At 43.4% G+C, this 27,374-nt stretch overlaps 1 protein-coding gene across 4 annotated transcripts in view; it reads left to right on the forward strand.

The window, feature by feature from the left end:
* The window catches only part of LOC308239639 (G-protein coupled receptor-associated sorting protein 2-like), a 36,256-nt gene extending 12,181 nt beyond the window's left edge, over positions 1–24,075 (forward strand). The window contains exons 1-6 of one of the 4 annotated variants that reach the window (XR_013959758.1): positions 11,588–11,728; positions 12,228–12,310; positions 12,813–12,881; positions 13,203–13,280; positions 19,424–19,486; positions 23,847–24,075. Coding sequence is in view for 3 of the 4 variants with exons in the window: in XM_080652413.1 (XP_080508539.1) it covers positions 13,909–16,380 (2,472 nt within the window). In the remaining variant the exon portion in view is untranslated. Of the gene's footprint in view, positions 1–11,168; positions 11,729–12,227; positions 12,311–12,812; positions 12,882–13,202; positions 13,281–13,578; positions 16,721–19,423; positions 19,487–23,846 lie in introns of those variants that run through there. The other 3 variants (XM_080652411.1, XM_080652412.1, XM_080652413.1) reach the window with 3 other exon arrangements.
* The last annotated feature ends 3,299 nt before the right edge of the window (positions 24,076–27,374 follow it).

The following is a 27,374-nucleotide window of genomic DNA, read 5'->3' on the forward strand; positions in this document are numbered from 1 at the left end:
ACTGTTCTGTCGATTTGCATATTAGCCTTTTATTATATAGGATATTTATCCAATTTTGATATTAGGAAGTATTACCACTGCTTTCATTTGTAGAGAGTTGGTATAATTTCTTACTGAAATATTTGATAGAATTCATCAGTGAAAATACCTGAGCCTTGCACTCTCTATTTTGGAAGTTTATCAATTATTGATTCAATTTCTTTAATAGATATAGATCTATTTAACTTATCTATTTCCTTTGTGTAAATTTTGGTACATGGTGTCAAGGAATAACAGGAAAATAATAAAGCTTGTCCTTTTCAACTTGGTTATCAAATATGTGCATAGAGTTGTTTATAATATTTCTTTATTACCCTTTTAATGTTAATAGATTCAATTGTGCTGTCACCTCTTTCATTTCTGATATTGGTAATTTGTGTCTTCTCTCTTTTTTCTCGGTTAGTCAAGATAGAGGCTTATCCATTTTTCTAATATTTCCAAAGAACCAACTTTATTTCAGTTGATATCTCTATTGATTTTCTGCTTTCAATTTCACTGAATTCTGCTCTAATTTTTATTCTTCGGCTCAATTTAGATTTAATATGTCCTCTTTTTCTAGTTTTCTAAAGTGAAAGGTTAGCTTTTAAATGTAAGATATTTTGTCTTTACTAATATATACATTCAAATGTATAAATATCCAACTAATTTTTGCTTTTGTTATATCCCTGAAATTTTGAAAGTTGTATCTTTATCTTGATTCATTTTTAAATATTGCTTTAAATTTAGAGTTCTTTCACCCATATGTAATTAAGAAACATGTTGTTTAATTTTCCAGTATTTTGAGAGCTTTCAATTATTTTTCTATTATTGATTTCTAGTTTTATTCCATTGTAGTCCAAGAACATATATTGCATGATTTCTATTCTTTTAAATTTGTTAAGATACAGAATGTGGTCCATCTTGATGTGTTCCATGTGAGTTTGAGAATTTATATCCTGCTGTTGTTGGGTGACATAGTCTATAGATGTCAATTAGATATAATTGATTGACTATGCTGTTCAGTTCAACTGTGTCTTTACTGATTTTCTGCCTGATAGATCTGTCAGTTACTTTTAGAGGAGTGTGGAGTTTAAGTATCATAGTGGATTCATCTATTTATTTATGCAATTCTATCAGTTTTTGCCTCACAGATTTTATTTCTTGTATATGGGTTGTTGTTGTTTTTTGGGGTTTTTTTTTGCTTAAACAATAAGTATTTATTTCTCATAATTCTGGAAAATGGAAAGTTTACAATCAAGATAAATATTAAAAAAATAATATAATAAAAACACAAAGTAAATAATTATAGAATGTCAGTAAACCATTTCTTTTATTATTCAAAACCCATTTGGAGCAAGTATCTATAAAATACTCTATTCAGAACTTTCTCTCTTTCCAGATTCATCCCATCCCTCTATTTGGAGGTTATTAACCTCTGTCATAAGTTATTTGGCTCCCATTAGTGGTCTTATTTGCCATTCAGGAATTAATTTTCTTCTTACAGTTAATTCTGGCTTTCGGGTCCAACGTTTCTTGCCACAAGGAACCATTGTGTACTTTTAATAATAGAATCTAGCTGGTTTGGCTCAGTAGATAGAGTGTCAGCCTGTGGACTGAAGGGTCTTAGGATCGATTCCAGTCAAGGCACATGCCCAGGTTGCAGGCTCGATCCCTAGTAGGGGGCGTGCAGGGGGCAGCCAATCAATGATTCTCTCTCATCATTGATGTTTTTATCCTTCTCTCCCTTTCCTTTCCTCTCCCTAAAGTCAATTAACAAACAAATTTTTAAAAATAAATAAATAAGTAAAATAAGTAAGTGATGGTTAGGCACTCTGAAACATAACAAAAGGTACTGTATACTTCTCATTTTCTTTCTATTTTGAAAGTAATTTGATATTCAATTAAATGTCAGTATTTGCTGGCATTGTGGAAATTCAGGATTTCCTCTCCCTGCAAATCAAATAACCCCACCTCATCAACCCCTTTAGATCTAGCAATCCTCAAAGAGTATTTTCCATGTCCTGAATTCCAGTGGCTTTCACATGATTTTTTCAAGTGTTGTTGCCACACTAAGCTTTACTGTCAAACACTTAAATCCCTCCAACTGCTCCTTCTAATTTTCCCAACCACTTCCCATACCTAGAGTCCTCATCATGTCAGAGCTGAGAATAGAGAGAAGGATGTTTTCCTCTCTTAAAGTTGCAGTTTATAAATGGGATTTGCACACCAGAGTATAAAAGAGTTTATTTTAAAACAATGCTTTCTGGGATAACTTATGAACCTGCGTTTGTTATGACAAACATATAGTTGAAGGCATATGTTAAAACAGAAAAAAATAGGAGCCCTAATCCATGTGCTGCCATTAGAATAGCTGTATTCCCCTAATGACAAGGTAGTGTTCCTGGGCTGAGGTTATTGTGCCTGGTTCTGTTTTCCCTCAGGATAAATTCTCTTAAAGCAGAACCCACACCAAATATGAACTGAAGATATTCTTGGGACAAGTCTACCCACCAGTTCTCCAGATATGCCTTCTCTCAAGTAGTAAAAGTTAGGTTGAGATCTTTCCCAGAGGCTCTTCAGTCTCTATTGGAAGTAGACATCTGTTAAGCCAATTTTATCATAAGAGCTCAACCTGGTCTGCTTGGCCCCAACTGCAAGTGACTTGAGTTCCTATGCAAAGCTCTTGAAAATCAGGGATAGACGAATAGATACATTCTAAGAATGAACAGGGTTTGGCTCAAACTTGGACAAAAGGGAGATCCCAGAAGAAAAGTTTGTCTGAGGCACATGAAGGAGAGAACAGAGGCAAATTAAATTAAGTGGGCATAAACCCAGGTCCATGCCCACAATGTTTGAGAAAGACAGGAGATCATTTGAGCTGCACAGGCAAGGGATATTTTATTTATTTATTTTATTTTATTTGTTTGTTTGTTTGCTTGTTTTTATTAAGGTATTATATGTATACATATCTTACCATTGCCCCCCCACCCCACTCCCATACATGCCCTCACCCCCCAATGTTTTGCATCCATTGGTTACTCTTATATGCATGCATATAAGTCCTTTGGTTGATCTCTTATTTCCCCCACCTCTCCCTAACCTTCCCACTGTAATTTGACAGTCTGTTTGATGCTTTACTGCCTCTGTATCTATCTTTTTGTTCATCAGTTTATAATGTTTTTTTATTATCCACAAATGAGGGAGATCATGTGGTATTTTTTTTTCATTGACTGGCTTATTTCACTTAGCATAATGTTCTCCAATTCCATCCAGGTTGCTACAAATGGTAATAATTCCTTCTTTTTTTATGGCAGCATAGTATTCCATTGTGTAGATGTACCATAGTTTTCTGATCCAGTCATCTGCTGACAGGCACCTAGGCTGTTTCCAAATCTTAACTATTGTAAATTGTGCTGCTATGAACATAGGGGTGCATATATCCTTTCTGATTGGTGTTTCTAGTTTCTTAGGATATATTCCTAGGAGTGGGATTACTGGGTCAAATGGGAATTCCATTTTCATTTTTTTGAGGAAACTCCATACTGTTCTCCACAGTGGCTGCACCAGTCTGCATTCCCACCAGCAGAGGCAAGGGATATTTTAGTGTGAAAGTTTACTTGCACGGATGTGGGATGTGAGGGTGGTGGTGTGGGCAGAGTTGTAGGTATGATGAAGCATCACAGCTGCTTCTCTAACCTGGGCTTAATGCTTGGGAGAATGCTTGGTTCTGAAATTGTTCCATAGCTCTTGAGCCTATTGATGGTAGCTCCCACAGCTAGTAATGTGGGGGGCAGGCGATGGGGTGACACAACAAACCTGGGGCTCTGCTTTTATTAGATCTGAGGGTGAGGAGCCTAGGGTTCTACAGGTTCACTCTTTATTGGCTTATTTAAAGTATAAGAGCAGGGCCCTGACCAGGTGGCTAAGTCGGTTGGAGCATCGTCCCATACACCAGAAGGTTGTGGATTCAATTCAAGGTTAGGGCACATACATAGATTGCGGGTTTAATCCCCAGTCGGGTCACATATGGGAGGCAGCAGATTGATGTTTCTCTCTCACATTGATGTCTCTTTCTTTCTCTCTCTTTCTCCCTTCCTCTCTCTAGAATCAATAAAATCATATCCTTGGATGAAGATTAAATAAATACATAGAGTATAAAAACTTTATTTTTATACTTTATTTAAATAGGTTGTGGAATGGATAAAGTGGGGTCATTTAAGGATTCAGTTATCTACGTTACACAGAGTTTTCTGAAAAAGAGAACTTCATAGGTGAGGGTGGCCTCATTCATTATACAGTTGTTTTCCTAGTAGCTGTGTCATACAGCTGGCAATGTCATTATGCATTATGGATGTCTTTTGAAATAGATACCTTGGCAATCAAAAGCTTAATGTCAGGTACTTAGACTAAAGAAATTTAAGTATCAGAGGCTAGTCAAGTTTACACAACTGCTAGTAGTGATAATGGGGAGTGGAACAATGTATATTGCAGTCAGATTGGGATCATTTTTAGGAAGAACTAAATATTATATTAATTAGCAGTCAGACAGACATAAGTCACTAGCATCCTATTTCAATCTTTACTTTGCTCTCTGGATTTTAAAGATGACATTTCACCTATCTGTGTCTGTGTCCAAAGGGGGAAAAAACACAAACAAAGAGGACATCTGTAATACTTTCAACAATAAAGATTAAAAAAAGAAAGAAAGAAAAGCCTCTCCTAAGCCTGAGGTAATAAAAGCCTAATATGCTAAGTGTCTTGTCCACCGGTCGGCCGTTCAATCAAAGCATAATATGTTAATGATATGCAAAGGCCACTCAACCACTCACAATGACATGTACCGACCGCCAGGGGGCAGACAGTTGACCAGTTGACCAGTCGCTATGACGTGCACTGACCACCAGGGGGCAGATGCTCTGACTGGTAGGTTAGCTTGCTGCTGGGGTCTGGCCAATCTGGACTGATCGAGACGGGTCCTGGAGCCCTCCTGTGTCCCTCCCTGGCCCTGATCGTGCACCAGTGGGTTCCCTCAGCCTGGCCTGCACCCTCTCACAATCCAGGACCCCTTGGGGGATATCGGAGAGCCAGTTTTGGCCCAATCCTGCAGGCCAGGCTGAGGGACCCCACTGGTGCACAAATTTGTGCACCGGGCCTCTAGTATGCACATAAAGAGCTTAAAATAGGACTTTCCTCAGTTCAATAAATGTTAATTGGCATATTGTACCTGTGTTAGCATAGGCAGCTAGGAGTTAACAAAAGAGAAGGGAGCTAGATTGGCTGGGCCTAGCTGAGTCTGGAACATAGGTCTGAGTTAATGAAACATGGGTCTGGAAGTTATAGCTTCAGACAACCCAGAGGATAGCTGAATCCTGTCAAGGGGATTACATCTCTCTTCACCCCCCTCCCCACCTGTAGGGAGGAAGGACCAGCTTTCCAATCTCCCAAGGGGACCACTTGTCCATTCCCACATGACACAGGGGTAGGTCCTTCTACTTTGAGGCATGTGCAGTAGGAGCCAAGATGGCCACCATAAAGGAGCAGAGTCTAGCCTGGAAAACCTGGGAATAAAGACAGGAGGACCCAACACAAGCCTGCAAAGAGCCAGGCAAGAGATTGGTTAGTTTAAAAGAAAAGCCTCTCCAAGAGCATACAATGGAGTCAAGACAGTCTCTTCAATAAATGGTGCTGGGAAAATTGAACAGATACATGCAAAAAAATGAAACTAGATCACCAACTTACACCATACACAAAAATAAACTCAAAATGGATACAGGACTTAAATGTAAGTCTTGGAACCATAAAAATTCTAGAAGAAACAATAGGCAGCAAAATCTCAGACATCTTTCGTAGCAGTGTGTTTACAGATACATCTAGGACAAAGGAAACTCAGGAGAAAATAAACAAACAGGACTACATCAAAATAAAAAGCTTCTGCACAGCAAAAGAAACCATCAACAAAATGAAAAGGGAGCCCACTGCATGGGAGAACATATTTGGCAGTGATACATCTGATAGGGCATTAATTTCCAAAATATATAGGGAACTCATACAATTAAACAAAAGGTAGACAAACAATCCAATTTTTAAAATGGGCAAAGGACCTAAATAGACACTTCTCCAAAGTGGACATACAGAAGGCCAAGAGACATATGATAAAATGCTCAAAGTCACTGATCATTTAAGAGATGCACATCAAAATGACAATGAGGTACCATCTCACACATGTCAGAATGGCTGTCATCAACAAATCAACAAATGACAAGTGTTGGCAAAGATGTGGAGAAAAGGGAACCTTAATACACTGCTGGTGGGAATGCAGACTAATGCAGCCACTGTGGAAAACAGTATGGGGTTTCCTTAAAAAATTAACTCCCATTTGACTCAGTGATCCCACTTCTAGGAATATATCCCAAGAAATCAGAAACACCAGTCAGAAAGAATATATGCACCCCTATGTTCATAGAAGCGCAATTTACAATAGCTAAGATTTGGAAACAGCCCAAGTGCCCATCATCAGATGAGTGGATAAAAAAAACACTGTGATACATTTACACAATGGAATACCACGCAACTATAAAAAAGAAAGAACGCTTACCACTTGCAACAGCATGGATGGACCTGGAGAGTATTATGCTAACCAAAATAAGCCAGTCCAAGAAAGATAAGTCCCACATGATCTCACTCATATGTGAAGTCTAATGAACAAAATAAACTAATGAATAAAATAGAACCAGAGACATAGAAGCATGGAACAAGCTGAGGAATTTCATAGAGAAAGTGGGGGTGGGAGGGGAGTGATGAACCAGGGAACTTATATGCATATATGCATAACCCATGGACACAGACAATAGAGTGGTGAAGGCCTGGGAGGGGTGGGTATGGGGTGGAAGGGGGCAAAGGGGGAAAAAACACAAAGAGGAAATCTGTAATACTTTCAACAATAAAGATTAAAAAAAGAAAGAAAAGCCTCTCCTAAGCCTGAGGTAATATAATCAAAGCCTAACAAAGGCCCCTCTTGGTAGCACATGTTTGCCACTTCCTTCACCTATTTGGGTGAATTCTCTCTCCATAGCAGCTGCAATGCTCCAAGCGCAGGTTTGGTGCAGTAGCACAGCACCAGCTGGAGCACAGCAGGGAACAGAGACTAAGCTAGCTGAATAGAGAGAGAGACTGAGCTGGACTAAGCTTTGGCATAGTCTTAACTGAACTTCGAAAGCCTCACATGCCCTGCTGATACCAGGTAATGGCATAACATCTCTGGATTCTGGCCCTTTTTCTGGGCTTGGTGAAGATAATGCTTGGCTTCTTACACAGCTGGATAGAGCTAAACCATCTGATCGTAGATGAGACATTGGGCACTTAGGAACAGTCCTTTGTGTTTGCTCCAGCTCCAATAAATCTTACCGCTACACCTCATACTTCCACACGTGGGTCCCCAAAATGCTTTTCTCGTGACTCCCTGGAAGAGCCCTATTTTCCACCAGCAACACCTATTCTATCAATGAATTGAGAACAAGTGACACAAAAAAAATATTTCAAAATCTCACAGTAAAATCAACCTTTTGCAGATCCACTCCCCTGTCAATAAATATATTGGAATCAATATTCCAGCACCTTGAGTATTATCAGATACTTTACGCTGGCATGATTGTAAACTTTTAGTTAGGAAATTAAATAATACAGAAACCACAAGTGAATGTAAGCTCCATAAGAACTGGAAATTCTTTTTTTGTTGTTGTTTACACTGCATCCCTAGTGCCTAGAACAGCCGTGGGCAAACTACGGCCCGCGGGCCGGATCCGGCCCATTCGGCTGTTCTATCCGGCCCACGGAGCCGAAAGAGCGGAGGGTTCTCTTGCTCTCCCCTCCGCTCCTTTACTTTGAATTTATATTAGTTCACACAAACACTCCATCCATGCTTTTGTTCCGGCCCTCCGGTCCAGTTTAAGAACCCATTGTGGCCCTCGAGTCAAAAAGTTTGCCCACCCCTGGCTAGAACAAAGTCTGTACTCAATATATATTTGTTGAATGAATGAAAGACACAAGTAGCTTTAAGAAAGAGAAGGGGCAGTTTAGAGTCAAAGAGATTCACATACACCCACAGATCCCAGCAGTAGTCATGTCACTGGAAAAGTCCAGGACCAAGGCAGTCTGCCCTGCACAGTCTGGAACATGTGGGTTCTTCACTTTGTGCAGGAAGGATTTCACAATACAAGTCCAAGTGATTTTGAGAGTACATTTATTAAAGCTGGGAACAGTAAGACAAAGGAAGGGCTCTAAATAGAAGAGGCAAGATCACAGCAACAGGAGTGAGCCTAGGTAGAGCTGATTTTTGGCTCACTGAAAAGTTAGGCAAAAAGAGAGCCCTTGGAGACAGGTTCAGGGAGTTAGCCCAGGAAAAGCTACCATTGCCTGCTGCTCCCCTGGTTGCAAGTCTCCTCGGAACCTTTAGAGTTTAGGATTAAAAAAAAAACAAAGATACACACCTGAGGAGGGAATGGAGAGAAGGCACATGCATGCTCTAGAACAGTGGTCGGCAAACTGCGGCTCGCGAGCCACATGCGGCTTGCGAGCCGCGGTTTGCCGCTCTGTTGACTACTGAGTTTGCCCACCACTGGGATAGGGGCTTAATCACAAGGAACAACAACAGCCTGTAATTATTGGAATGGAGAGTCTAGGTCAGTGGTCGGCAAACTCATTAGTCAACAGAGTGGCAAACCGCGGCTCACGAGCCGCATGTGACTCACGAGCCGCAGTTTGCCGACCACTGCTCTAGAGAGAGCATGCACTGGGTCCTTTGTCTTAAGAGCTTTTATCTGTTTTCTAAAGGGGGGAATTTTAAGGGAGGTTTCAGGGGAGGATCTCAAGAGAATAGTTATCAGCTTTCCAAGTGTGTCCTTTAATATGCTGATTCACCAAAATGCATCTATAGAGGGGTCAGGGTCATTCTCTGGTCAGTTTCACCTTCAAAAAATGTCACTGAAGAGGGACCAGAACCAAGGTGGGTCTGCCTCTGCACCTTCTGGAATGTGTAAACCACTTGCTAAGTGTCCTTGGTTAGGGAAGATTTAGTATCTGGCTGTAAATTGCTTGACCACTTAACTATGTCTCAGTTTCCCTATTCCACTTACCAAGGAATTTTCCTAGCTTCTTACTAACCTGCCTCATTCAGATTCCCTTCTTCAAGCCTCGTATTTACCTAAGAGAGTATACTGTGGAACAAAGAAAAAAATCCACAATTCAGCTAATGCCATTTAAACTGCATAGTAAAAGTGTCTGTCCTCTGATAATTGTCATCCATTATCTCCAGATACCATATACAGTCATCCCCAGATATTTTTTTGGTATTACCTAAACATTGCACAGTTATAATAAAATATCTAAAAACAAATAAACCATGCTATGAAGTTTCATGGTAAGAATATGCTTCCATTTTCATCCTGGGAAACAGTGATTTTCAGCCAATAGGAACTTTCTCCAACATGAACCTCAAAAATCTCTCTTCTTTAGAAAACAGAGAGAAGGGGATTGCTGGAGAGGGTTGTTATAGTGGTGAGAGATGAGCCCCAAAATTGATCCTCCCAGTGATCAAGCCCCCAAAAAAGAAAAGTCAAGGGGAATGGACTTTATCAGGCTGGTCAGTAAATGTGGTTCCTACTACAGCTATATCAAATTACCACAGCCTTGGTGGCTTAAAATAATGATAATTTATTATCTTACAGGTCTGGAGATTGGAAATATTAAAAGGTCTCACTGATCTAAAATAAAAGCGATGGCAGGGATTCATTCCTCCAAGGGATTGTAGGGAAAAATCTGCCTCCTGGCCTTTTCCAGATTCTGGGGGCTGCCTGCATTCCTTGACCCATGTCTTCCTTTCAAAACTAGCATAGGCCTGTCAGCATGTCCAGTCTTTGTCATGCAACTTCACTGTAACACTGATTCTTCTACCCGGCTCTTACACATTTAAAGTACCTTTGAGATTACATTGGCCAGGATAATGCAGCATATTTTTAATCTTTAAATTCAGCTGATTAGCAATCTTAATTCCATCAGTAGCCTTAATTCTCCTTTGCCATTTAACATCACACATTTATAGGTTTGAGAGAATTAGACATGGACATGCTTGGGGGACCTTCATACAACTTACTGCAGTGAGGGGTGCCATTTAATTCGGTTTTCAAAAGGGGATCAGTGCCCTGACTGGTTTGGCTCAGTGGCTAGAGCATCAGCCTGCGGACGGAAGGGTCCCAGGTTCGATTCTGGTCAAGGGCATGTACTTTGGTTGCAGGCACATCCCCAGTAGGGGCGTGCAGGAGGCAGCTGATCGATGTTTCTAACTCTCTATCCCTCTCCCTTCTTCTCTGTAAAAAATCAATAAAGTATATTTAAAAATAAAAATAAAAAGGGGGATCAGTGCCAGCAGGTTTGTGTTCAACCTGAATTGTGCTTAACCATTATTGCGCTGTTGGGATGTGGCACCAAAAGGAGGGCTCAAGACTAGAGGAAGGATGTAGGAGTGAAGGAATGCCCAGGTTCTGTCTTGAGAACTGGGTGCATGCATAGGAGGGCCTTAATCCAAAGAATGACTGGGCAAACTAGACAGGTGTATATGGGGAGTGGCCGAGATCCAAGCTGGTTCTAATTCCTGCCACATTTCCACACTGCCAAAGATCATGATAGCTTGGATGTGACTGCCACAGAAGACTTGAAAGACATAACTAGAGAAAGAGGAGCCAGGACATGCCCTACCTGGTGCTTGATACTTGGCTATGGGGCTACAGACAGGGAGGATTGCATGGCCATCGTGGGTCCTGGCAGGGAAGTGAACTCTTGGGCAGCTGTGGGGACCGCAAAATGGCAATACGTATAATCATTTTGAATGAGAGAAAAAGCAGTGTGGCAGAAAGAATGGCTCTGGGCGCAGAGCACTGGACTGTTTGCCAGGGTTAGAGGTCTAGATCTGCCATCCTATAGAAGAAGAACAAATGGTGAGGCCTCCATGTCAGCCCCCTCCCACCTTCCTCCCCTCTCCTCGCCTGTGAACAATAAAAGAAACCCTTGGGGCCATCCCAGGATGTCTGGGGTGGTCTGGCCTTGGCTCTCCTCTCCCCCTCACAGCCTTCAGTCCCCACAGCCCCTCCTCTCCCCTCAGCGTCAGGAAGGATGGCTGGCGGGATGGAGGGGAAGGTAGGCAGACAGAGCAGTCTGGGGATTCACACAGACCAAGGGCGGTTTGTATCCTTCCGCTGCTGCGTCCAGCGCAGCTCCGTTGGACCTCCCCATCCGGCCCCCCAGACCCTCGCCCGTCTGCCCCCTAGATTGTAGTGCCTGGAACGGCACTACAGTGGGGGTGGTCGCCAGGTAGGGGGCCGCGTTGGTCCTCTGAGGCGGGCTGGCGCCAACCTGCCCCTCAGCAGCGTCTCCTCTGGCCCGGCCCCGGGCCGGCCCCGCCCCCTCGGGTCGGAACTACGGTGGGCCTAGGGGGGGCGTCGAGCCCAGTCGTGCTGTATCCCTCCGCCCCCCTTCCCGACACCCTCGCTGCCAGCGGTTCTGTCGCATCGCATCCTGCGCAGCCCCTGCCGAGTTTGGTGCAGCAGCACGGGGGCGGGACGCCTCTTTGCAGTTCAGGGCGCACGGAAGGCGGTGGGAATCTGAGTGAGGAGCTGTGAGAGGAGGGGAGGACGACCACCCGGGCCCTGAGCCTGTAAAGGCAAGTGGGGGCTGGCGGCGGGGGAATGGGCGGCGGGGGGGGCCCCACTCTCCACCAGCTTACAGCCTGCGCCCCGACCCTGGCATCCTGGCGAGGAGGAGGCGACCCGGGCTGTCGGAGCCAGTCGCTGAGAGAGGTGCGCAGCGCCGGGGACGCTGGCGAGGAGGCGGCGCGGGCCGGCTCAAGGCGCAGGGTGGCCAGAGAGGCTCCCCGGGCGTCTGCGGAGGCGAAGCACGCCGGCTGCTCCCCAGCCAGCTTTCCTGGCGCCCGCGCCCCGCCTTCGAGGTGTCTGTGCTGGGAGAGGGCTGAGGGGAGGTTACTGGGGGAGAAATGGCGGAGCGGGAGCGGGGCTGGGGGTGGGGGCGCCGGGGCGGGGGCGATGGCGATGGCTACTCAGGGCCCTGATTGTGGAAAGGGGCCTGTTGGGGCCCTGCGTTCTGGGTGCTCTCCCTTCCCACAGGCACCTCGTTGATGCCAAAGCCTCATGTTTGCGTGGTAGGTCTGGCGATTTCAGGCTGCAGGGTGCATCTCTAGAGGAGCGGCTTGAGAAAGTTGGAGCAGGAAAATAGCCTGGATCTGGAGGTGTGTGGGGTTGGGGATTGGTGGACAGCAATCATTGACTGGATACCCGAATTGGGGGGTTCCCTGTGTACCAGCTTCTAGATACTTCTCTTAACCTCCATCCTTTATTTCAACCAAAAGTGGGCAGAAAAAGATGGGCTCAGAGGCGAGGGTGAGACAGATTCATAATTACAAGTGCCACTGCACAACCTGTTTTCTAGAATATGCAGGAGCCCTTCCCCCAATTTATGCTGCGCAAGGCAAAGGCATGTGGTGCACCTAGTGGTGAATCCTCAGAATTGGAGAAGGGAGCAATGGGAAGACTGTGACGTCAAGAAAATATGTCGTTATCTGGAATCCTGAAACAGAGGGACTTGATAAAAACGAGAGTATTTGACCAAGAAGACCCTAAATGTTGAAAGACAACATGTGGACTCCCATCACTGATGTTGGACTCCCATCAAGTGCTCAGTTGCTACCATGGTCTCCTGACTGTCTTATCTTTTTGTCTGTCTGTCCATAGGCTTGCTTTAAGGCTGGTCACTTTCTGCAAGGAAGGAAAAGAGGAAGAGATTGGCTCAGTTCTCTGCAGGTTGGTTCAAAGAGGGACAATGCAAGGGACAGTTACCAAGTAGGATTATGGCAGGTCTTTGTGATCCACCTCTCCTGCCCTGCCAGATTTGCACACTGCTACAGCCTCCCCTGTGCATTTCCTGCAGGAGGTATTAAAAATATTGGGTACATGTGAGCTGTGAATGAGAGAAGACCTGGGGTCAAGAACCAGGAGACAGGAAACATTAGAAAATTTTGACCCTTAAACAGAAAGGGAGGTGTTTGCATCAGGCGTCAGGGTGTCTGCCTGTCAACTAAGCACTCAGAGTTCATTTTCTCTTGTATGTTTACTTGTCCATAGGACAGCCTGCTGTCTGCTGTATAGCTGAATACCACTGGAACAGAGCAAGGAGGGGGATATTGCACCACATCAGAGCAGGTTAGTATGGGAGTGGATAAAAGGGTGGGATAGTTGAGACTAACACAGGTCCAAAAGTGATTAGGGTCTAGTTTGGGGGCTCCTTAGCCCCATTACCAACATACTTTCCCCACCAACCTCACACTTACTTTGTGGCAGGCCAAGTATGTGGCAGCTCAGGGGGAATGAGGGTGACAGATTTTCTAAGGGCCAAACAGCTCCACCAAGAATTCAAGGTTCAGTCTGTGTGTGAGTCTCCGCTTGGAGTGACACAATTGGAAGAGACTCAAAGCCCCATGCTGATGATCTCTCTCCTTAGATTCACCTTTAGTGGCAGCTCTGGTGGTATTGGAATTGCTGCTGACCACCCCACCCTCAACAGATCCGCACCCACCTGGGAACCATCCATTCTCCCCCAGCTTGGTTGTGCCTCTTCTGCACCCTGTCTATAATATTGGCTGTGGCTGGTCTTGGGAAGGAGGCTTATTGACTACTGGACTGGTGATTGACTCTTAACTCTTATTTCTAACTGTATCGTCTGAATCACTGAAGGATCAGAGTGTGAAGATAGACAACTGTGATACATCTGTGGTAGAGGCTGATACTGTGCTACTGATATTTTAACTGTGTCTTTTCTGTAACGGGTACTATGACTGGGGCTGAGATTGAACCTAGTGCCCAGGCCAAGCCTGAAAAGAAGGCTGGAGAAGAGGTTGGGGGTGGGGCTGAGAGAGAGAATGATGTCCAGATGGTGGTCAGACCCAAGGTTAGGACCCAGACCCAGGCAATGCCTGGGGCAAGGCCCAAAACTGAGTCAAAGGCTATGAATGGGGCAAGGCCCAAAACTGAGTCCCAAGCAATGCCTGGGGCAAGACGCAAAACTGAACCACAGGCAATGGTTGGGGCAAGGCCCAAAATTGAAGCCAGGGCAGTAGGTGGGGCACGTCCTAAAACTGAGGCCAAGGCAATCCCTGGGGCAAGGCCCAAGGATGAAGCCCAGGCTTGGGCCCAGGCTGAATTTGGAGCTGAAGTAATGTCCCAAATAGAGGGCATGCCCCAAACCAATGCAGCAGCCTGGCCACTGGTCACTACTGAGTCTGGATCAGTTGCTAAACCCATAGCCCTATCTGTAGATAGGGAACTGGTAAATATGGACCCTGAGACCTTTCCTGGCTCCCAGGGTCAATCAGGAATTCAACCCTGGTTTGGATCAGGGGAGGAAACTAATACGGGGTCTTGGTGCTATCCCAGGCCCAGGGCCAGAGAGGAAGCGTCTAATGAATCTGGATTCTGGTCAGCAGATGAGACCTCTACAATGTCTTCTCTCTGGGCTGGAGAAGAGGCCAGTATCAGATCATGGCCCAGGGAAGAGGCCAATACCAGGTCCAGGCACAGGGCTAAACATCAGCCTAACTCCAGGTCTAGGCCCAGATCCAAGCAAGAACCCTATATTGATTCCTGGTCTGGGTCTGAGGAGGAGTCTGCCAATCCATTCTGCTTGTGGCCTGGAGAAAATACCAATAACTTGTTCAGACCCAGAGTCAGGGATGAGGCAAATGCTAGGTCCAAACTCAGGACAAAGAAAGAGGACTTTTTTGAATCTGAGTCTGAAGATGAGTACTATAATGAGTCTTGGTTTTTGCCTGAAGAGATCATTAGTAGATTCAGACCCAGAGACAAGGAGGAGCCTAATACTGTCTTGAAGCCCAGGGCCCAGAAAGATGATAACAGTAATAGGGTCAAGCATGAGCCCAAGTTTGAGGAGGATGTCATCATTGGGTCCTGGTTCTGGGCAGAGAAAGAGGCTGGTGTGGAGGCTGGGGCTTCAGCCATCTGTGAGTCCATGCCAGGGGCTGAGGAGGGGGCCATTGGTGGATCCTTGTTCTGGACGGAGGAAAAGTCCAGTTTGGGGGCTGTGGCCAGAGAGGAGACCAGGCAGGAGTCTGAAGAAGAGGCCATATTTGGGTCCTGGTTCTGGGATAGGGATGAGGCTTGCTTTGATCTAAATCCTAATCCTGTGTACAGGGCTAGTTCCAGGTTCAGAGATTTAGCTGAAGAGGGAATTAATACAACATCCAGGCCTCGAACCTGGGAAGAGGTCACTGTTGAATACAAACCTGGCCCTTACAGGATTGGCTTCCCATCCCCAAGCTCCTTTAGAATTCCTGAAGAAGCATCCTCTGCATTCATTGAACTGTTTGAGGGAAAGCCCAATAATGCGGAAGGGGAAGATGAGGAATCTTCCCCTCAGGCCAATCAGCTCACATTTCAGTGTGAACCCTCTTATCGGTCCGTCCGGGAAATTCGAGAGCATCTTAGGACCAGGGAGAGTGCAGAGCCTGAGAGTTGGTCTTGCAGCTGCATACAATGTGAACTTAAAATTGGTTCTGGAGAGTTTGAGGAACTCCTCCTGTTAATGGAAAAGGTTCGCGATCCTTTTATTCAGGAAATATATAAAATTGCAATGGGTACGAGAAGCGCTTCTCAGTTTACCCGCGATTTCATTCGGGATTCAGGTGTTGTCTCACTTATTGAAACCTTGCTTGATTATCCCACCTCCCGAGTTAGGACAAGATTTTTGGAAAATATGATTCTCATGGCTCCACCTTATCCACATCTAAACATGATTGAGACATTCATATGTCAAGTGTGTGAGGAAACCTTTGCACAAGGCTTGGATTCCCCTGAGCAACTTCTTGGATTAAGGCTGCTTAGACACCTCACTATGACTACTGACTATCACACACTGGTTGCCAATTTTATGTCTGAGTTTCTTTCCCTGTTAGTCACGGGAGATGCAACAACGAAGTTTTATGTTCTGAAAATGCTGTTGAACATGTCTGAAAATCCTATGGTGGCAAAAACCCTGTTCAGTACCAAAGCTCTATCGGTATTTGTGGGTCTCTTTACGTTACAAGAGTCACATGAAAATATTCAAATTGTTATTAAAATGTTTCAGAATATCAATACTATTATGAGAAATGGAACAGTAGCCTTAATTGTTGATGATTTCAGTCCTGTGCCATTTATGTCTGCATTCCACGAATTTGAGAAGTTAGCTAAGGCACTACAAACCCAAATAGACAATCAAAATGATCCTGATGGAGGACAACCAAACTAATATGATTAACCACCTGTCTCATCTGCCTTGTGTTCCCAAAGAGCCCTGAGTAGTGCTTTGGTTTTCACCGTCTGGTTTTGTGTTGTAACTTATATTTTTAATGCTGATGTTAACTTGTCCAGTTTTTGGCTTGAGCTGGATCATTTTGTGGATGCCAAATGAATATTAGAGCTGAAAACATATTTGTTGATATTTGTCTTGCTGTCCAGATTGCAGTATTTTTCAGTATTGAGCTTCCAATGAACTGAGTTGCCTATGTAAGCTACCCTGTTGTTTGTTGTTTAAACATATGGTTCTCTATTTGAGTCTGTGTTTTCAATAAAGTTCTGTGTGAAAATTGGCAGAAGTGACCCTTCACTTTAAAATCCTGGTGCAGATATATTGTGCACACTTACAAACATAAATAGAAGTATGACAAGCATACCCTCATTGGAAAATTCCATTTCTGAAGTTTAGGAAGGAGGAGATTACTGTGTGGGCTGTGGTACCTGAGGAATGTTTCAGAGAAGAGGGACCCCCTTAAATTGGTCACTGAGGCATAGGATAAGAAGTGACCAGTGGTAATATATAATTTAAAAATCAGTTTTAGTAACGTGGATGTATCCTGTCTGCCTGGAATAGGTGAGACAAGTTTATTGAGGGATGCACTTGGAATGAGGCCAGTTTGGAAAGCTATAAGGCAGCCAAATCTACATATTTTATAACTCAAATTAAGGTGTAGCTTCAGTGCCATTGAAAGAATGAATGGGGCCCAGCTGGCATGGCTCAGTGGTTGAGCGTTGGCCCATGAACCAGGAGGTCACGGTTCGGTTCTCGGTCAGGGCACATGCCTGGAATTGGAGGCTTGATCCTCAGTGTGGGGCATGCAGGAGGTAGCCGATCAATGATTCTGATCATTGATGTTTCTATCTCTCACCCTCTCCCTTCCTCTCTGAAATCAATAAAAATATGTGAATAACAACAAGAATGAATGGATAAGATAGCAAACGAACTGGAGTCAGGAGTAAGATTTTCTTTGTGATACTAGTCCAAAGAAAGTATTAAGGAAATACCATGCATCTTTCAAAAATTATCTATTTATTGGCATGAAATGACACTGATGCTTTTACATCTAGTGAAATAGAGAAGAATACCATCTTCTATGGCAGCGGTTGCCAACCTTTCAGACCTCATGGACCACTAAATTCATAATTTCAAATCCCATGGACCACTAATATGATTTTAAAAAATAAATACATTTGTAAAATTATCAGAGAACCTCCATTTTATTAATATGAAATGCACCTACCTATATATATAAAACCATAATATGCAAATAGACCAAACAGTGGAACAACCAAACAACCAGTCGCTATGATGTGTGCTGACCACATGGTGGGCATCGGCAGCAGGTGGCAGAGTGCGGAACATGGTGGACATTGGCTGGAGCAGGATGGTGAGCAGGTGAGTGGGGGCGCCAGACCAATGCAGGGCACCAGTCCTCGTCATCAGGGTGAGCCTCTGGTGGTCACTGAAAATTCTTTGCTCCCGCACGCCACCGTTCCGCCAGGCACTCGCACCTGCTGCAGGTGCTGGCCCCACTCGCACCTGGCGCTGTCAGCGGGTATGAGCGGTGGCTGCCAGCACCGATTGCCCCTCAGGGCTTCTCCACCTCCCCCTGCTCCTGAGGGGCGATCAGGGTCTGCAGCTGCCGCTCGCACCTGCTGCCAGTGATGGCCCCACTCACACCTGCTGCCTGCGCCAGAGCCGCTGCTCACACCCACAGCTGCCGCTGGAGCCCCTGCTTGCACCCACTGCTGGCGCCCAGTGCCAGTCCCGATCACTTGGCACCGTCAGTGGGTGTTAGCGGTGGCTGTTGGCCCAATTGCCCCTGAGGGCTTCTCCACCTCCCCCTGCTCCTGAGGGGCAATCAGGGCAGCATCCACCACTCACACCCACTACTAGCTATCAGTGGGTGTGAGTGGGGCCGGTGCCATCAGCGCGTGGGAATGGCAGCGGCGGGAGTGGGGCTGTCGGCAGACGGGACGGGAGGGCCATGGTGGTGGGGGGGGCCCCGGGCGGGGGTGTGGAGGATAGGCCGAGACCCGCTCCTGTGCCCACCACAGCCTCGCAACCCATAGTCCCTTTCAAGATGCACAAATTCGTGCACTGGGCCCTAGTTTAATATAACATTATAAATATTTAATCATAACAAAATCTTCAAAGGTTTTTAAATTGTAACAAACTTACTAAAGTAAGTTTAATTTTTACAAAATAATTGAAGCTTATTTAAGTATTAAACTTCTTTTAAAGTGTGATATTTGCTCCTGTTTGCTTGAAATAAGTTTATGGATTTTTGGCTCCAATGATGTTACTGCAAGACGGAGAGCCGTATTTATTTCAAGTCAAGATGGGTACCGAGTTTTAATTGCTGTGACAAATGAAAATGTTTTTTCGCACAAATATGTTGTTGAAAATTGAATCATAATTTTCATTCCTTTTTCACTCAACAATGGGTATTCACTTTTAATGGAGATCCAAAAATGAGGTCTTGATAAGGATGACTGGAATTTAGCTTTGAGACTGTCGTCAAATGATAGATCAATGATGCTTTCTTTTTCATTCATGCTTAAATTGATATCTTCAATGTTTGCTGCAAATGGATCTATTATACACATATTGCCATGTCTGGGATCTTCTTTCTTTGGGTAATAATGACCAGAAGATTCTGTGAGTGATTATAAGTGCTGTTGAACAATGGTTACCACCTGTCAGTTGACATCCTTCTCTCTCATATATTCATCAAAGTTTGAAAACATTTGCAGATCTTCAGCCTACCACGTTTGCCACAGTAATATTTTCTTTTGAAAAGTATCCATTTTACCTCATAGTGTGAACACGTGCTTAAGTTGTCCTTGCAAGGATATGTTTAGTTTATTTAATAGCAATATATATATATATATATATGCGCGCCAGGTATGCAAGCTACCCACTCATCGGAGAAGAGTTCTTGTAATTTTGTATTATTTTGCCGCTGGAAAAATATTTTGACTTCTTCATGCAGGGTGAACAGTCGGGTTAGTATCTTGTCCTTCGACAGCCATCTCACCTCAGCATGAAGAAGAAGGTGAGTATATTGGGAACCCATTTCTTTGCAAAGTGCCTCAAATATTCGAGAATTGAGTGCTTTATGTAGAATTTCATTTATAATTTTAATGACATCTGATAATACTTCGTGTAGTTCTGGGGACAATGTTTTCACCGCAAGTTGCTCACGATGTATAAAGCAGTGTGTAGACAAAAGTCTGGGTGACCAACATTTTTCACCTTTGCAACAATTCCTGAAAGATGTCCAGTCATGTTTGCGGCACCATCTGTACATATCCCAATACATTTTTTCCATTCAATTCCATGTACCAGGAAATAAGTCTTAAGTGCTTCAAAAATCTCAGAGCTAGTTGTTCCACCTGCGAAGTGGAATGAACAAAGCAGTTCTTCCTGTAACTCTCCTTCACACTCAACCCTCACAAAACAAATAAGTGCCTTGTTACTTATGTCCATTGATTCATCAAGTTGAATTGAACAAAATGGTGAATTTTTCACCATTTTTATAACTTGATTTTCAATATCTTCAGCCATGTCTTCAATTCTGCTTTTGACATTGTTAGCAGACATAGGAATTGCTTTCCATTTCTGGACAGCCTGCTTTCCCAAAACCTCTTCACAGGCTGTAACATGCAAGGCTTCATGAATTCTTCTCCAATCGTATATGGCTTTTTATTTTTCGTGATCTGAAGTGCTATCAGATAAGAAGCCTTTAATAAGGATTTATTACAGTCATTTTTGTTAGAGCAAGTACTTGCTTTTGCATATTTTCATGCATTCTTTGAAAATATTCAAGTGGTTTTTTAGATAAATCCAGGTGTTTTGATTGCAAATGTCTTTCGAGTTTCGAAGGTTTCATGGCATCATTGGATAAACTCTCAGAACACACAACACAAAGTGGCTGTGGATCCAGCTCACTACCAGGTTCTTGAACAAATCCAAATTTCAAGTAATTTGAATCATATTTTCTTGATACTTTGAGTTTTTTCTTCTCTCCGCCTCCAGTTCTAATGTTCTTCCTAATGGTGCCTGACAAGGACTGTGGAGACTGATTCATTGATCAGCTCACAGTTAAGTGAAGTACACATATTACTATTGTTACTATTACTAGTTACACTAGTGACCTGGTGCACAAAATTTGTGCACATTAAAAGGGAATTAATTGGAGGAAATATTTTAATATTGCTATTGCCCTTTCTCTATAATAGAAGTGTCTGAGATGAAAGAAAATTAGTAAAATGTATATGAAAATCTCCCTCCTGTCAGAGTCTGGGGTGCACCACGGGACCCAGAGTCAAGTCCCCACCCACCCATGTGTGCCTCAAAATCGTGCGAGACCCCCATCAAGCCCTGCAGGGCGGGGGGCGCAGCCTCATGTCCCCCATCAAGCCCCGCAGGGTGGGGGGCGCAGCCTCAGGTCCCCTGTCAAGCCCCGCTGGGTGGGAGGCACAGCCTCCGGTCCCCCGTCAAGCCCCGCTGGGCGGGGGGCACGGCCTCAGGTCCCCTGGCCCCGGCACAAGGGTGCAAGGGTGTGACAACCATTTGCATATTAGCTCTTTATTATATAGGATTATCTTTTGTATTACTAAAGAAATGCAAAATATTCCTTTGCCTTTTTTCCACTCATTTTGGGTTTATTTCATTCAAATCTAAAACCAAACAAGAAAAGATGGTTATTAAAGTCAAACTATCTGATGTCATTAAATATAACAGTTAAAATACACAGTTACTAGTACATACAATAAACAAATAAAATAAAACAGTTGGATGAGAATCAGTAATTGCGGAGCAGGTGACTGCTGTAATGGCCGAAACAATACTGAAGCCACTTGCACCTCTCTTGTTTCCCCCTCTCTAGATACTAGAAAGGGGAATTCATGAAATGTACTAGACTCTAGTACAGGAGTCCTCAAACTATGGCCCGCGGGCCACATGTGGCCTGCCGAGGACATTTATCCGGCCCACCGGGTGCCGCTGCCTGTCCTGCTTAGCAGCCGACTCATCCCGGGCCCGTAGTGTGCATGGGAATTTGTTCATAGTTGTTTTTTTTTAACTATAGTCTGGCCCTCCAACGGTCTGAGGGACAGTGAACTGGCCCCCTGTTTAAAAAGTTTGAGGACCCCTGCTCTAGTACATTTTGTGAATTTAGTGCAATGTAAATGCGAAAATTGTCATTCAGTCAGAATATAAGAATTTCTTAGAATATTTTTTGTTTTATTATTATTTATTACCATTAATAAAACATAAAAATGCAAATGATGTCCAAATTCTTCTACAGACTACCAAAATTTTCTCATGGACCACCAGATCACTGGTTGGCAACTGCTGATCTATGGAATACTAGATCTCATTTTACTTTTTAAAGTATATTTTATTGATTTTAAAGAGAAGAAAGAGGGGGAGAGAGAGAGAAATATCAATGATGAGAGAGAATCATTGATCGGCTGCCTCCTGCATGCCCCCTACTGGGGATCAAGCCTGCAACCCAGGCATGTGCCCTTGACCAGGAATCAAACCTGGGACCCTTCAGTCCCCAAGCCAAAGCTCTATCCACTGAACCAAACTAGCTAGGGCTAGATCTCATTTTAAAAACTTGTGTGTGACTAAACTAACTTCTTTGCAATTTCAATATGACTTTTTAAGAAGCATCATATATTCCAAAGTCGAATAAAATCTACCATGGTAAAAAATATTTTAAAGACAGACATCAGGGAGATAGAAAAATTAATAGCACAGGGCTTTTTTTTTTTTTTTTTCGTTTAATATGCTTCTAATGCCTCGTTATAGGTAGACATGTTGGAACATATCTATATATATAAAAGGCTTATATATATGCTAATAAGTATCCCTCCTATGGTCTGACCGGTCACTATGATATGCACTGACCACCAGGGGGCAGACACTCAACGCAGGAGCTGCCATGACATGCACTGGCTGGCACCATGGACCTGGTACGGACAAACTAACACTCGGCTTCTCCCAAGTGGGACACGGGCCCCGCCACCACCCTGGAACGACACCCCACCAAATCACAGCCAACGCTGCCAAGACCCCATAGCGCAAAATGCAGCCCACAGCCCAGTCCAGGCCAGACCGGTCGCTGTAGGCTCCTGGTAATGACATCACATAGCAACGCCTGGTTTCCTCTCCCTAGCAACTAGCCTCCTTGGAGTTTCTTTAGCCCAGGAACACAGGTGGAAACATTTTACACTTTAACCAAGTGTCTGTGAAGCATTTTCCCATGCCTCATCTCATTTGATCCTCACAGAAGTCCTGGAGTAGGTAGATAGGAGACTCCGTGGAATCCTATTTTCTTTTCATTAGCTGGAAAGTGGAAATTTAGAAAGCTTAGAAACTTGACCTGACTGAAAAGAAGAAATAATGAACCTTGAAAATGACTTCATGTTTTCTCACTGCGCAGAATATAGTCAAACACTACTGCAGTTAAATATTTTACCCTTTGGTCTCCCTGAGTGATCTACAATAATAATCACCTTCATGTTGATATTTACTGCTGTGTTGCTGACAATTACCTGAAAGAGAAGTTGGGGTGCTTCACTGGGCTGGAAAAAGTTTAGCTAAATCAGAAAGCAGGTTTAATGAAGCAAGTTTATTCTATTATCTATAAAGGCTAAGTTGACTCGTGCATGCATGATGCATATAAAGCTCTTACTGGTGCCATTCGTACGCGTGTGTTTTGATCTGTCATTGTTGATCATGAATTTGGTTGATACTTCTATTATAGAGAAAGGGTGAATAGTCATATTAAGATATATCTTCTAATTAATTTCCTTTCAATGTGCATGAATTTGTGCACCGGGCCACTAGTATTTATATAAATAAACTATTTCTGTTAGAAGGAATTTTTAGAGATAAAAACCACTTAGAAAAGTTTGAAAGAAAAGTGGACTCCCGCCCTAACCGGTTTGGCTAAGTGGATAGAGAATCAGCCTGCAGACTGAAGGGTTCCAGGTTTGATTCCAGTCAAGGGCATGTACCTTGGTTGCGAGCACATCCCCAGTAGGGGGTGTGCAGGAGGCGGCTGATCAATGTTTCTAACTCTCCCTCTCCCTTCCTCTCTGTAAAAAATCAAAATTGTTTTTTAAAAGTGAACTCCCACGAGACTTAGAAAACTAGCTTTTTAAATGAAATGCTTTAAAGAAAAATAAATTACCAAGGTTGCTAAGTTTATATTAGTCTCTTGACTGTACAAAGATGGCACTTCTTTTACATGACTATTACATTCAAAAGATAATATTTCCTTTTGGAGTAACAATTGTGAATGTACCTAATGCCACTGAACTGTTCACTTAAAAATGATAGGTTTTATGCTCTTTGTATTTTCTACAATAATAAGTAAAAAGATCATACCATACTTTCAGATAGAAATTGCAGAAGTCAGGAATAGAAATGGTTTGGAGAGGACTAAAACCAACATGGCGACATAGGTAAACACCTAAACTGCTGCCTTGCACAACAATTTCAAAACGACAACTAAAAGACAAAATGAACATCATCCAGAACCACAGGAAGGCTGGCTGAGTGGGAATTCTACAACTAGAAGGAAAGAGAAAAGCACACTGCGACTCAGAGGAACTGCGGAAGGCAGAGGTACCAAGGCGCGCGTGCGGAGAGGGCGGGCAACTGAGTACGCGGCTGGCTTTCTCAATCGGGAGGGAGACAAAAGCTCCCTACTGCACTGAACTCCAGTTCCAGGCTAGACTCTGGGGACCCAGACTCATTTGGGGAGAAACTGGACTGTCTGGCAGTGGGCGGAACTTGAGGGCGGCTTTCTCTCAGGTGCTTGCAGCGATTACCACGGGACACTGAGACACAAGGGCCTATTAGGGCAGGGCTGATGGGAAACCAATGCTGTGTGCTCCGCACTGAGACTCCACCCCCTCCAAGCTGAGCACAGAGGCTTTTGCAAGTCTTGTCTCATAGGGGTGTCTCTAGCACAGAAGTTGTGTCTGCGTAGACACAGCTGATCCTCACAGCCAATTGTCCTGGAGGTCAATTCCTCTCAGTGATACCAACAACAATCAAGGCTTAACTACAACAAGACTATACACAGAGCCCACAAAGGGGTGCACCAAGAGTGTTCACCTCAGGTAACTGGGGAGGCTGAGCCACTGGGCCCTATAGGACACCTAGCACACAAAGCCACTCTATCAACTCAGGGAAGCAGCCAAAATGCAGAGACAAAGAAACAGATCACAAATGAAAGAAATGGAGGAAAGCAAACGACTGGATATAAAGTTCAAAACCACGGTTATAAGGTTACTCAAGTATCTTCTAGAAACCGCCGATAAATTTAGCGAGACCCTCGAGGATATGAAAAAGGACAAACTAGACATTAAGCATACAATGACTGAAATAAAGAATATTATACAGAGATCTAACAGCAGACTAGAGGATAGCATGAATCAAGTCAAAGATTTGAAATACAAGGAAGCAAAAAACACTCAACCAGAAAAGTAAAAAGAAAAAAGAATCCAAAAAGTTGAAGATAGTATAAGAAGCCTCTGGGACAACTTCAAGCGTACCAACATCAGAATTATGGGGGTGCCAGAAGAAGAGAGAGAGCAAGATGCAAGATACTGAAAACTTCCTTGAAGAAATAATGACTGAAAACTTCCCCCACCTGGTGAAAGCAATAGACTTACAAGTCCAGGAAGTGCAGAGAACTCCAAACAAAAGGAATCCAAAGAGGACCACACCAAGACACATCATAATGCCAAGAGCAAAAGACAAAGAGAGAATCTTGAAAGCAGCAAGAGAAAAACAGTTAGTTCTACCTACAAGGGAGCACCCATATGACTGTCAGCGGATTTCTCAACAGAAACTATGCAGGCCAGAAGGGAGTGGCAAGAAATATTCAAAGTGATGAATAGCAAGAACCTACAACCAAGATTACCCAGCAAAGCTATCATTCAGAATTGAAGGGCAGATAAAGAACTTCACAAATAAGAAAAAGCTAAAGAAGTTCATCACCACCAAACTAGTATTTTATGAAATGCTGAAAGGTATTCTTTAAGAAGAGGAAGAAGAAAAAGGTAAAGATAAAAATTATGTATAAGTACATATCTATCAACAAGTGAATCTAAAAATCAAGTGAATAAAAAAATCTGATGAACAGAATAAACTGGTGAATATAATAGAGTCAGGGGCATAGAAAGGGAGTGGACTGACAATTCTCAGGGGGAAAGGGGTGTGGGGGGTGCGGGAAGAGACTGGACAAAAATCGTACACCTATGGATGAGGACAGTGGGGGCAGGTAAGGGCAGAAGGTGAGTGGGAACCGGGTGGAGGGGAGCTATGGGGGAAAAAAGAGGAACAATTGTAATAATCTGACCAATATTTATTAAATTAAAAAAATCGAAATGTTTTGGAGAGGGAATCCAGACTTGTGAGAAATACATTTTATTATTTTTAGACATGGTGGAAATGTTATTTTTTTATTTTTTTATTTTTTTAAATAAATCTTTATTCAGATTATTACAATTATTTCTCCTTTTTCCCCCCATAGCTCCCCTCCACCCAGTTCCCACCCCACATTCTACCCTCACCTCCCCCCCACTGTCCTCATCCATAGGTGTATGATTTTTGTCCAGTCACTTCCTGAACCCCCCCATACCCCTTTCCCCCTGAGAATTATTAGTCCACTCCCTTTCTATGCCCCTGATTCTATTATATTCACCAGATTATTCTGTTCCTCAGGTTTTTAATTCACTTGATTTTTAGGTTCACTTGTTGATAGATATGTATTTGTTGTTCATAATTTTTCTCTTTACTTTTTTCTTCTTCCTCTTCTTTAAGAATACCTTTCAGCATTTCATATAATACTGGTTTGGTGGTGATGAACTCCTTTAGCTTTTTCTTATCTGTGAAGCTCTTTATCTGCCCTTCAATTCTGAATGATAGCTTTGCTGGGTAGAGTAATCTTGGTTGTAGGTTCTTGCTATTCATCACATTGAAAATTTCTTGCCACTCCCGTCTGGCCTGCATAGTTTCTGTTGAGAAATCAGCTGACAGTCGTATGGGTGCTCCCTTGTAGGTAACTAACTGTTTTTCTCTTGCTGCTTTTAATATTCTCTCTTTGTCTTTTGCTCTTGGCATTTTAATTATGATGTGTCTTGGTGTGGTCCTCTTTGGATTCCTTTTGTTTGGGGTTCTGTGCGCTTCCTGGACTTGTAAGTCTATTTCTTTCACCAGGTGGGGGAAGTTTTCGGTCATTATTTCTTCAAATAGGTTTTCAGTATCTTGCTCTCTCTCTTCTTCTGGCACCCCCATAATTCTGATGTTGGTACGCTTGAAGTTGTCCCAGAGTCTTCTTACACTATCTTCAACTTTTTGGATTTTTTTTTTTTGCTTTTTGCTTTTTCGGTTGAGTGTTTTTTGCTTCTTTGTGTTTCAATTCTTTGACTTGATTTTTGTGTTCCTCTTGTCTATTTTTGGGTCTCTGTATAATATTTTTTATTTCAGTCAGTGTATGTTTAATTTCTAGTTGGTCCTTTTTCATATCATCGAGGGTCTCGTTATATTTATCGGCCTTTTCTAGGATATTCTTAAAAAGCCTTATAACCGTGGTTTTGAATTCTATATCCAGTCGTTTGTTTTCATCCATTTCTTTCGTTTGTGATCTGATTCTTTGACGCCGCATTTTCATTGCTTCCCTGAGTTGGTAAGGTAGATTTGTGTGCTAGGTTTCCAATATGGCCCAGTGGGTCTGCCTCCCCAGTTAACCTGAGGTGGACACTCTTGGTGCACCCCTTTGTGGACTGTGTGTACAGCCTTGTTGTAATTAAGTCTTGATTGTTGTTGGTATCACTGGGAAGAATTGACCTCCAGGCCAGTTGGCTGTAAAGATCAGCTGTGTCTATGCTGGGAGAAGTTCGGTGCTGGAGACA

This window comes from Plecotus auritus (genome assembly GCF_963455305.1).
Source record: "Plecotus auritus genome assembly, chromosome: X".
NCBI classification, from domain to species: Eukaryota; Metazoa; Chordata; class Mammalia; order Chiroptera; family Vespertilionidae; genus Plecotus; species Plecotus auritus.